The sequence below is a fragment of the Cydia splendana genome, chromosome 15 (genome assembly GCF_910591565.1).
Source record: "Cydia splendana chromosome 15, ilCydSple1.2, whole genome shotgun sequence".
NCBI lineage: Eukaryota > Metazoa > Arthropoda > Insecta > Lepidoptera > Tortricidae > Cydia > Cydia splendana.
The window spans coordinates 5,658,766-5,671,520 of record NC_085974.1 but is presented as its reverse complement, the minus strand read 5'-3'; the positions used below and the strand labels follow the sequence as shown (position 1 = coordinate 5,671,520).

General features: G+C 39.6%; 1 protein-coding gene across 1 annotated transcript in view; it reads left to right on the top strand.

Moving 5' to 3' along the window:
- The window catches only part of LOC134797565 (kinesin-like protein unc-104), an 84,103-nt gene that overhangs the window by 49,568 nt on the left and 21,780 nt on the right, over positions 1-12,755 (top strand). The window contains exons 13-21 of the mRNA XM_063769853.1: positions 44-244; positions 1,039-1,196; positions 1,732-1,873; positions 2,962-3,125; positions 3,741-3,855; positions 5,099-5,232; positions 6,463-6,674; positions 8,085-8,276; positions 11,528-11,665. Coding sequence (XP_063625923.1) covers positions 44-244; positions 1,039-1,196; positions 1,732-1,873; positions 2,962-3,125; positions 3,741-3,855; positions 5,099-5,232; positions 6,463-6,674; positions 8,085-8,276; positions 11,528-11,665 — 1,456 coding nt within the window. The remainder of the gene's footprint in view (positions 1-43; positions 245-1,038; positions 1,197-1,731; positions 1,874-2,961; positions 3,126-3,740; positions 3,856-5,098; positions 5,233-6,462; positions 6,675-8,084; positions 8,277-11,527; positions 11,666-12,755) is intronic.

Sequence of the window (12,755 nt, the reverse complement as noted above, 5' to 3'; positions counted from 1 at the left end):
AAGTCGACATTTCAAATCTAATTATACTTGTTTGTACACCCAGAATTGAACGAAACTTGGGAAGAGAAACTCAAGCGCACCGAGCAGATCCGTGTGCAACGCGAGGCCGTGTTCGCGGAGATGGGCGTCGCGGTGAAGGAGGGCATCACTGTCGGAGTTTACTCGCCCAAGAAGACCCCTCACCTGGTCAACCTGAATGAGGACCCGAATCTTTCGGAGTGCCTCATATATTACATCAAGGATGGTAAGTTTTAGTGGATGGAAGTGTCTTAAACTCAAGCGCACGGAGCAGATCCGCGTGCAACGCGAGGCCTTGTTCGTGGAGATGGGTCTCGCGGTGAAGGAGGGCATCACTGTCTGAGTTTACCCGCCCAGGAAGGCTCCTCATCTGGTCAATCTGAATGAGGACCCGAATCTTTCGGAGTGCCTCATCTATTACATCAAGGATGGTGAGTTTTAGCAAATGCAGCTGTCTTAAACTAAGATATAATCAAGACCTAGCTAGGTTGTCTTATATACCTAGTTATTTCACTCGAACTCAAGAATTTCAATGTCTAGAATTACTGCCATCCTCCACTTTATTGCTTTATCTGAAAATCCCTTAATCATGCTTATAAGTTGGGCTTATTTATAAAAATGTTAAACAGAACACTTATAAGATCACCTCGATGTCAGTCACAGCCATTTTTTACAACGACTGTCTAAGCAAATAGAAATACAGTACAGCGCAAACTTATTTAAGCCTTATTTTTTCAACGTACTCTTTTATCTAGTGTTTTTACCAAAATACATCCTGTAACGTACAGACAGAGAGACAAAGGCTAAACAAGATAGCGTTCACACTTTATTGCTTAGTGTGTACAGTCAAGTGTAAAAATATGGGTGCACTCGTCATACTTACTCGAAAATATGTCTCATAGCTCTTAAGTCAGTGAATTAAGAACTACGGGACATATTTTTGAGTAAGTTGTATGAACCCATATTTTTACACTTGACTGTACCAAAGGAACTCGTAGATAACATTATATAATTTTGCAGGTGTGACGAGGCTCGGCACTTCAGAGGCCAACGTTCCTCAAGACATCCAATTGTGCGGCTCTCATATCCTCAGTGAGCACTGCATTTTCGAGAACACTGACGGCGTCATCTGCCTCATACCTCACCGCGAGGCCCTCATCTACATCAACGGGCGTGAGGTTAGTTCGGAACTTCAGAAGCCTACGTTCCACAAGACATCCAACTGTGCGTCTCTCATATTCTCAGCGAACACTGCATCTTTGAGAACACTGACGGCGTCATCTACCTCATACCTCATCGCGAGGCTCTCATCTACTTCAACTAGCTTAAACGGACTCTTATGACGTTATTCATAAACGCGTTACTGGCCTGAATTTGCTATGAATCGTTCGTCTTTATCTGTCATTTTGGCCTATGTATTTGTAAGAAAGGGATAAAACATAATTTAACTAAGGTCCGTAAAGTTTTATGAATAAGGGGGTTCGTTTGTCTGACATGACACTGGTCTGTAAGGTAACGAGTGTGCTGCACTAACATCCGATCGAAGTAGACGACATCCAGCCGACTTGGCTGCCTATTGATAGCCTTCGGCCCTTATCGATTCCGTGTCGATATATATGGACTATATGGAGTCTCCCTGAGTGTTTCAGAGCTCAAATGACTGGGAGAGGTTGAGAGAAATTAACATTACTAAAAAGCATTCTTATTCCCCAGGTCACAGAGCCGATAATCCTGAAGACGGGCTCCCGCGTGATCCTGGGCAAGAACCACGTGTTCCGCTTCACACACCCTGGCCAGCCGCTCGAAGACAAGGAGGCTGTCATCAACAAGGAGATGACCACCGCCGACCCTGCTGGTGAGATTCCACTTCTGATATCACTCTGAAGGATTCCTCGTGAACCTGGGCAAGATCCATGTGTTCCCTTCACCCCGGCCAGCCGCACAAAGACAAGGAGGCCGTCATCAAGGACAGGGAGATGACCACCGCCGACCCTGCTGGTGAGATCCCACTTCTGATATCACTCTGAAGGATTCCTCGTGAACCTGGGCAAGATCCATGTGTTCCCTTCACCCCGGCCAGCCGCACAAAGACAAGGAGGCCGTCATCAAGGACAGGGAGATGACCACCGCCGACCCTGCTGGTAAGATCCCACTTCTGATATCACCCTGATGGATTCTTCGAGATCCTGGGCAAGAACCATGTGTTCGCTTCACGCCGGCCAGCCGCACAAAGACAAGGAGGCCGTCATCAAGGACAGGTAGATGACCACCGCCGACCCTGCTGGTAAGATCCCACTTCTGATATCACCCTGAAGGATTCCTCGTGATCCTGGGCAAGAACCACATGTTCCCTTCACCCCGGCCAGCCGCACAAAGACAAGGAGGCCGTCATCAACAAGGAGATGACCACCGCCGACCCTGCTGGTAAAGATCCCACTTCTGATATCACCCTGAAGGATTCTTCGTGATCCCGGGCAAGAAACATGTGTTCTCTTCACCCCGGCCAGCCGCGCAAAGACAAGAAGGACGTCATCAAGGACAGGGAGATGGCCATCGCTGATCCAGCTGGTAAGATCCCACTTCTGATACAGATGTGTACCCACTTCTGACAACTTTAGGCAAGAAACTTGGATTTGGCTCATAAGGAGGTGGTTATTACTGAATGAGCTGGTCAGGGTTAACTCAAAAAACAGCCTTATCGTTAAGCTATAGATCTGGTAATTCTGAAAATGAGGTTAACTGAGATATGCACGTTTTGCGATTTAACAAAACAACATTGCTGCCGATAATTTGGTGTTTGTTCTTATAAACTTATAAGAACTTATAATTATTTAAACTCGACTGGCAAACTTTCAGACACCGAAAAAAAATGTTTTAGGAGACAAACGAAATTCAGCTTTATTATCTAAACAACTTGATTCAAATTTTACTTTCGCTTCTCAGGCAATGACGCCGAAAACGTAGACTGGGACTTCGCGCAATGCGAGCTGCTGGAGAAACAAGGCATCGACCTGAAGGCCGAGATGCAGAAGCGGCTCGTGGCTTTGGAGGAGCAGTTCCGAAGGGAGAAAGAGCACGCTGACCAGCAGTTTGAGGAACAGAGAAAGGTAGATAGATAGATAGAATACTCTTTATTGGCACACCTCAGTAAAAAGATACAAAAGAAAATAAACAATTGATTTAGGGTCGGTTGCACCAAACTGTTCGTATCGTTAAAGAGTTCGCAATTTTTTTTTATATGTAAAGTTTCATAGTAAAGCGCCGGGGCGCGCCGGCTGACGTTGATCAGTCTGTCAAATGTGGTTGGTGCAACTGGCCCTAAATGTAGAGGCAGACAACAGGCGGTCTTATCCCTAAAGAGCCTTTCTTCCAGACAACCTTTTGGTAGAAAGGTATATTGATGCTGTAAATTCAAATAAACAAATTCAAAATCACTTTTGTGACATACCTTTATATGGTCAGCAAAGACAATCAAAATTCAACTCTATATTTAAAGCTTTAAGTTCGTTTTTTGACTTCCTAGTTCAGCCTCATGGATCTCAGAGACTTTTGTTATTATTTTAAACATTGTCTTGTTTAATAAAAGTTATAAATTATAAAAAAGGTAAAAGTGCATTTGTCCTATGTAAAAGCATCCGGGACCTAGGAGGTTAGTCCCGGCAGTTGCAGCCATGCAAAAATGAACTTTAAAATGACAATGCTAAAGTACACATTTGTTCCAGAACTACGAAGCCCGCATAGACGCGTTGCAACGCCAAGTGGAGGAGCAGAGCGTGACCATGTCCATGTACAGTTCGTACACCCCCGAGGACTTCCACAACGACGAGGATATCTTTGGTGAGCATTTGGAAACTGCAGAAACGTACTCTTTGTGTGTTCATCATAGCAATGAAAGACCTATAGTCAGTTCAGATAGGATTTGTTATTAAATTGAAAATGTGCGACAAGAGGGTACAATTTTGCGATTTCTTTATTGTTTATTTAACCTCCTGAGACTAAATGTACATTACAATGTACATATTCGTGCAATCTAATTTGAACCTTTCATGAACCAAATAAAGTTGCATTTCTTTTGTTTCGTTGCTTTTTAAAACAAACGAATATCGTCCTAATTTACTTATAGAATAAGGTTCAAATTAAAAATTCGAAAACTTTATATGGTGGGTCTTAGGAGGTTAATACAGTGGAAGCTTACAGATTACACTAATTCACTTACACGATAGAAATATAGATAAATTTCAGGAAAATTACAAAAAAAAACATGTCAAAAGTAACAAAGCTTCACAGTACTTAACAATCATTTAAATAATTACCTACTTGTTTCGATAATTCAATTTTGTATTGAGTTTATTTTTACTGTTTTTATACGTTTCTATTTTATTTTGGTCGCGATTTATACTTTTAAATATTTTACTCTACCCATTTCACAAATTAAACATAGAATAGACGTAGATTTTTATTGTTTGTTCCACGTCCTTGTATATGAGATGCGTAATTCTACTACATATAATCTTCTTCGTCTTCCTCGCGTTGTCCCGACATTTTGCCACAGCTCATGGGAGCCTGTGGTCCGCTTGACAACTAATCCCAAGAATTGGCATATGCACTAGTTTTTACGAAAGCGACTAATGAATTCTACTATAATAACAACATACAAATTGATGTTAGCGACACATTTTGTATTCAAGATAAAATTATTAAGAAGTCGATCCACCAAAACATACGTGTGAATTACGACTTTTTTGTATGTTTGTATTTAATGAAAAAAATAATGTTAATCGTTTTGTGAAAGAGTGAATTAGGAAGGCGTTGAAAATTAGCTTTACATATCCAAGCCATTTTCCGTCTCAAGCACGAGTTTTTACTTATTATTCCGCTCTATGTAAAAATTACACCTACGTCTGTGATTAGGTCGCGTGTTTAGAGTCAGAGGAATTTGGACCTTCTATACAGGTGTTACCGTACCGCGCTGCTCACGACCATTTAAAAATGGAATTACGCATCTCATGTCTCCATGTTATAGTTAATAGCCAATTTAAGTTCTTTATCAGATAGACTGACATTATTTCCGTTCCTTTAGTGAATCCCCTGTTTGAGACAGAGTGTTGGTCGGCGCGCGAGGTGGGGCTGGCCGCGTGGGCGTTCCGCAAGTGGAAGTACCACCAGTTCACCTCGCTCCGGGACGACCTGTGGGGGAACGCTATATTCCTGAAGGTAAACACACTTACCTAGCTGTCTTTCTCTTTTACTCCAATTAAGGCGTGATAAGAGTGCCAGAGAAAGATGCCCGCAACTATCGAACTACGATAGTTGATGCGCCGCCAGCAAAAATAGTTGATGCGCCGCCACTGTGGTGATTAAGGTATAGTGTCTACATTTTCAATGAGTTTTTAATTTGTCAGCTCATTCAATAAATCGTCGTGACAAACAGAATTTTGCTTGGTAAAATATTAGAAACGAAAATGCTACATATCGTCCGAGATATCTCTATTGTTCAGAGGCCTATCAAAGTCAATATTTTAAATGTAAGTCATCATATCCTTGAACTACCTATAAATTATCCTTGAACAAGTCAGACAATAACGACCATTCTGTGCATTTACCTAACGGTTAAACTCAAATTATCTTGTATTTCATGTGAACTTTTTACGTACAAATATCTTCAATTAAACATGGTCTAATAAAACATGGTCTTCTATTCCCAGAGTGACACGGGCCTACGTCACAATAACATTGCCACTTTATTTCAACATAACATGTTACATGGGTACATTATAGCTATGGTTAATAAGTTAAAATATTTCTTTATAATTTTATAATTTTCATTTATAATGTATTTTATCTTAAATTTTACAATAACACGTCATTTTTAATTATTCGTTAGCAATATCTTCCGATTCACGAAAGAAATTTCAGACGTTCGGGTAATTCTGTTTACATTACTGGCAACACAGGATAGCGCTGTCACATTTGACAATTCGGATCTAGATAACTTCATGCCCTGACCGTCATCCTTGTCGAACGCGTGTTAATTGTTATTTCCTTCTCGCTCAGTGTCAGCAGTCGCAGTGTTTTCCAAACTTTTCACGTCGTAAGCTTGGTAATTAATGTGTAACTGTGAATTAGTTTTTTAAACGTTTGTCTTGTATAGATAAATAAAGTTTAATTTAATACATTAGATTTGTTTTATTTTACTATGTTTCTACATGAATAACTTAAAATTAATGCCGTTAAAATAATTTTCACCGTTGGTTAAAATTCTCCCACATTTTAAAGTTTGAGAACCTGTAAACAGCATGATGACGTAGGCCCGTGTCAGTTAGGTCATACGCGAATCTCGGAATAGAGTACCAGGCGGAGTATATTATTATACCATGCAATTAAATACATTTATCATCTAGATATTTTACCAATACACCTAAACAAAACTGACTGTCCCCACAGGAAGCCAACGCGATCTCCGTCGAGCTTCGCAAGAAGGTCCAATTCCAGTTCACGCTCCTCACCGACACCCCCTACTCCCCCCTCCCCGCAGAGCTGGCCCCCCGCGACGACGCCGACGACGAGTACCGCCCCAGCGCGCCCACCGTCGTCGCCGTAGAGGTCACTGACACCAAGAACGGCGCCACGCATTACTGGACGCTCGAGAAACTGCGGTAAGCGAATTGAGACTTTAGGGGTTAGGGTGAAGGTTCATTTTGGTGTGATTGGTATTTGTAGCGGTTGTCACACTGATGCGGTTTCGTACGCCGGTTTGGTGTGAGCGAGACAGCGCTATGTATGTACCGATGTCCCGTTCGTAGACTGAAACGGCGTGCGGATCTCCATCGAATGTGAAAACCGCATTAGATAGCCATTTGTAAACCGTATTGCAATGGTATAAGGTATATTAATGGTAGTTTGTGTGTGGTTAAGTTGGTAGCATAGATTGGTGTTTGGATGCGTGGTATTGGATGAAGTTGGAAGGGTTATGAATTTAGACATTTCTTCATTTTAAATAGAAAGAAGAAATGTTAGGTTTTAATGACTCACTTGTTTGAAGTGTGATATTTTGAAAGAATGTATAAGTAGACCTTTTTGGGTAACGGTACAAGTTTTTGTCTGCGACTCTATTTGTGTAATATTCAAATTTTCTATACTTTGACTAATTTATAATTATTACAGGTTCATTGCATATTTTGATTTACCTTATTTTATGTTGCCTTATGTTGTCTACTTCGGATTTTTGTTATTTCTTCTTCATTGTGTTTGTATTCGGTAAAGAACGTAAAGTCTCTTACGATCCTATTTTTGCTAGCGCCGTGAAATACATATCTGAAAATATGAATTATATCTGACCTGAGATAGTTCTACTTAAAATATACTATGATAGTCTATGTAGTGATAGTTGTAAATATGTATTTTATTAAGGGTAAGTGTGTTTCTCCTGTATGAAAATTTTGAATGTCTAGAAAATACTAAAATATTTTTTACTAGAGCTTTTTTTCGTTGCCGCTTTGTTTTTATAATTTATCATTTTACAATGCTATTACCGTTTATCCGTACTATTTTAATTATTCATCTCAATTTTCATTATATTCTAGAGAAGCTAAATTATGAGAACATGACATGAATAACCATATAGAAATGGCAGATGGTTTTGGATTATCTTTATCTTTTTTTGTAATTAGTAGAATTAGAAAATTAACCTAGTTTTCAATTAATTAGTTCTCATCATTTAGGCAACAAAGTGACTGAGATTTATATAACAAACACACTTGTGATCGACATTACAAACTCTATATAAATGTTTATAAATCTCAACCCACACAATCGTCGTTCCGCGTCATATCGACGCACCCAAAACTCGACATTAAGTATCAATGCACAAAGCCCAAAACGCGTCGATGTGTCGCGCACTCAGAATAATAAAGCCTAGGTGAGTACAAGGTGGCGATCGGTTTCACTCGACTATTGTAAGAGCGATAAAGATGGAGATAATGTCTCTATATTTTAACATTTCGACTCCTAGGCTAGGCTATATTGTTCTTAGGCCTCACGGCTACAGGGCAGAGGTATTGTTGTAGCCACCGCCTGGAGCTAATGCGCCAGATATACAACATGAACGAGAGCTTGTGCGAGGAGGACGAGGCCCCGCCCCTGGTGCTGGCCCCGCCCCCCGCGCTCGCGCAGGCCCCGCCCACGCCCGACATTCTGCAGTGTATCTCGGCGGCCGCGCAGCAGACCAGACTGTCGCTCGCGAACCTGCTGCCCTCGAGGTGCGTGGCACCAAGGCTGGGGCTATAAGCCCGTTTCACGGAACCGTGAAACAACTACACAAACTAATACAATGGGGTTGCGGAATTCATTTCAACATATTTATGTGGTCGTACAGTGACGGCTGAGGATTGTAATCATTACTGGATAATCTACATTTGCAGTGTATGAGTTCTCTGAACTTCTCTGTTCATTTTCAACCGAACAAAACTGAGAGGAAGTCAAGACGTTCTCGGAATATTTTTTTACGAAAAAAAGCATAAATAGCATAATCAACAAACTATTCTTGTAATAAGTTTGCCTCCGACTTGAAAATGATCGTGTATTATTACCATCGGGATGGCAGTGTGCAGTTGAGTTGAGTCACAATATAAAACAACGTATTTTAGTAAAATTTAAATTGGGTATATTTTTTGACAAAATCTTATGATAATAAAATTCATTTCTAGAAACATGTTAAACGTGTTGTTAAACAAATTATGGAGGCTGAATCCTTTTTGGTGCTATTGCTATTGCTACCATACTGTTTTTCTTATAAAGTACCGCAACCTCACTGTCCCGGTCTTAGGTTGGAATGTTCATCATCCGAATGTTCGCATCAAACTTTAAATCAAAAGTCAAAGGTAGCTTAGTTCGTTGTAAACTTTCGTCATGCCATACGTGGGCCGTTGTATACGGCTTCGCTGTGCTGATCCGTGTGCCGACGCAGTTTTGTACAGAATACCACGCCTCGCCTTGCACTTCGAAAACAAAATAGAGCAAACTTTTTTATACAAATGTGTAACACAAAGTGACACCACGTGGAAAGGAGAATTTAGTACAAATACTCTTTCGCTCAATTATCTGTTACGCGAGGTTAGTAATTACGAAGTACCTATGCGTTAAGAATTTAATCATTCAGGCTGGGGTCGGCAAACCGCGGACCGCGAGCCGAATGAGAATTTCCTAAGAGAACATAACCATTTCAACAAATCAAATCAAAAATGATCTGTGACACTCTTGACTAGCGATTGAGACTTATTTTTGCAGCCTGGCTATTTTTATTAAATATTTGCCGTTCCCCTCGGTAAATGTACTAAATTCTTCGCCTTCACCTAACTACAAATAGTAAAACACCTCAAAACTCTTCGACGTATTACATACTTATGAAAGGATTGATAGATTTGTATCTGTTTTGTTTTATATGTAAACATTTTACAAGAGCGCAAGTCGACTTTAGCAGGGCAGACGCTTTTCCCGGCTTGCTTAACCTATACGCGTCGTTGTAATATAAGCTTTCGTCGCTTTTCTCTTGGCCTCAACCGAGCTTTTTTGTAAGGGTCAAATTTATATGGGACCAACTGCGTTAACATACACATACGTATGAAAATGTATAAAGCACTGAAATACCACTTCGTCAGGTGACAACCAAAACTCACTAATTACCACCGCAAGTTCATAGCCATAATGAACCGTATCAATACTTGAATAAGGTTGATTTTTGTTTAATTATATTTTAGTAATTAGTGAGTTGTGGTTGTCATCTGACCATTTATAACTATCACTGTTTGTAAATCAATATAATATGAATGCACTTGTATTTGCCTTGCATTGCAGTCACGTATACTTGTATACAGAATTAGAAAGAGGATAATGACAGTTGCGTGCACATATTTCATGAAATTACTTTTAATTTCATGGTTCCTTACTATCTCATTCATATTTTTATAGAAAAAACGTCCTTATCAACAATATATTTTCAAACTGCTGTCAGTGTACTTTTATTAATTCTGGATGCCTGTATAATAAATTAAGTTCAACGAGTAATCTAAATTATAAGACTAATTATTAACACATAATTGTAACATACTTAGGGCTACTGAAAATTCCTGGAACTGGCCACTTAGAGAAAATAAGTCGTCTCATATATCACAATCCAGAAACTTTCAGTATGGCCCATGTATAGCGTAATTGTATAGTATTCTATAACAAAGAGTACATCTATCACAGAACACTAAGTCTATAGACGTGCAAAGATATCCGTTTTACTATGTAAAATGTATGCCGTAAATTCTTGTTTAATTTTGTACGTTTATTAGTTATTTGTGAGGCTACATATTTTAATAGTTTTCACTTTCTAAAACTTGCTACTTGATCAGAAATTTAGTTATGACGAATAATAACTAATATACATATAAATATCTATCGTAGCAGGCCCTTTTACTTGATAACTACAGGTCTACCACTTAAATCAGATTTTCGGCCAATTAGTGTCTGTGATTTTTAGTAGAAAGTAGCTTACTTTTGTGACATACTGAAATACTGATTATTTAGAGATTTGTAGAGTTAATAACACTCTGCGGTCCTGACCACACTAGGTTAGGTTTTTTATAATGTATTTTTTATTGTTTGTTATGTATTTTTGCATTTTACTTTTATATCGATATTACGACCTAGCCTAAGAAGAAAGATAAATAAAGGAAGAATAACCTTGTACAGTCAAGTGTAAAAATATGGATACAACTTACTCAAAAATATGTCGCATAGTTCTTAATTCGCTGACATAAGAGCTATGGGACATATTTTTGAGTATGATGAGGGCATCCACATTTTTGCACTTGACTATACCAACCATCTCAGTTAAGTGGTAGACTTATAGAAGGCACGAGTGGTATTAAAACCACATTTCTGTAAATAAATGCATGTGTGATTTGACTGTATTGTTGAAAATTATTATTTGCTTGATTTGGTCGATTTAAACTTCATTATCTTGCTTTGCTTCGTCGTATAAGTTTAAGCTTAATGTACAAGAACATATAGGTAAATGCACAAATTACATATCTTAATTTCATTTTGTTTATTGTCAGTGGAGCTTGCGTTTAGGCACTGTTTTGCACGAAATATAATAATTTTCATTGCATGTAGCCAATATCAATTTCCTGAAAATAATGCTGTATTTCATGTGTCAAATTCGAGTAGGTATGCGCGCATTCAGAAAACCTACTAAGTCCTTGTTACCTGTTTCGATTAAATTATTCCAAAACATAATTTTAACATTTGTACCTATTCAACAAAGCGAAATCGCGTTTTTTTAATTGAAATTATGATGAATGCGAAATTGCGAATGCATTGTGTTGTTTTCAAAATTCACAAAAAAAAACCGTTCATTTATACTTAACCGCAGTTTATCACAGCAATTTATGCGCGTATACCTATTGGCTCTTTAAGGTTCAAAATCGTAGACTAGTCAATATATCGTAATATTTTTTTGCAGACAAAGGCTGGAGCTGATGCGGGAGATGTACCACAACGAGGCGGAGTTGTCGCCGACCTCCCCCGACCACAACGTGGAGTCCGTCACCGGCGGGGATCCGTTTTACGACCGCTTCCCCTGGTTCCGCATGGTTGGACGGTTAGTTATATAATACAGCTGGAGCTGATGCGGGAGATGTACCACAACGAGGCGGAGTTGTCGCCGACCTCCCCCGACCACAACGTGGAGTCCGTCACCGGCGGGGACCCGTTTTACGACCGCTTCCCCTGGTTCCGCATGGTTGGACGGTTAGTTATATAATACAGCTGGAGCTGATGCGGGAGATGTACCACAACGAGGCGGAGTTGTCGCCGACCTCCCCCGACCACAACGTGGAGTCCGTCACCGGCGGGGACCCGTTTTACGACCGCTTCCCCTGGTTCCGCATGGTTGGACGGTTAGTTATATTAATAAGTAATAAGTAATTTCAGCCTATACACGATGTAACATGAGGAAACCGAATAATTTTAGCTTATTCCTGATCATATTTAGAGACAAAAATGTCCTATAAACTTTTTTGAAATTCGCCTAGTTTCAGATATAATATTAATTTAAAAAAAAACAAGTATTTATTGTTACATAGTGTAAAAGGCATTTTTGATGGTGATGTTGCTGCTATGGGACGTAGTCTAAATATCCCTATTGATAGATGTCAAAAAGTGACAAGTAACACTTTGCAAAAAGTAGGTTTTACGAAAAAAAATGTAAAAATCAATTTTAAGTGACAAGTTTACCAATAACATTTATTTTTTATGTACAAATACATTTAAAAAAATAAAAAACAAAACAAAAAACTTTTTTTTGGCGAAATTGACCTAAACTCATATTACATTTTTTCCTTCTTTTGACCTCAGAAATGCGTGGTTAAAATTATTCGGTTTACTCATGTTACACCGTGTATACGTCCCACTGCTGGGCACAGGCCTCCTCTCCAGGGATGTTGTGAATATTCGCATCCGCATCCGCATTCGCGGAACATCCGCATTATTTTCAACATCCGCATCTGCATCCGCATCCGCATAAAATCGATGCGGAGCATCCGCATGATGCGGATGTCGACCAATTCGGTAACAGGAACGTATTAGCGGCGGCGCCGGCGGCATAAGTGCTAGGTAATTTCGTCATTATACAGGGTGATTCAGGAGACGTGAGCAGGACTAATACTGCGCATTTCGTAAATTATAAGCAA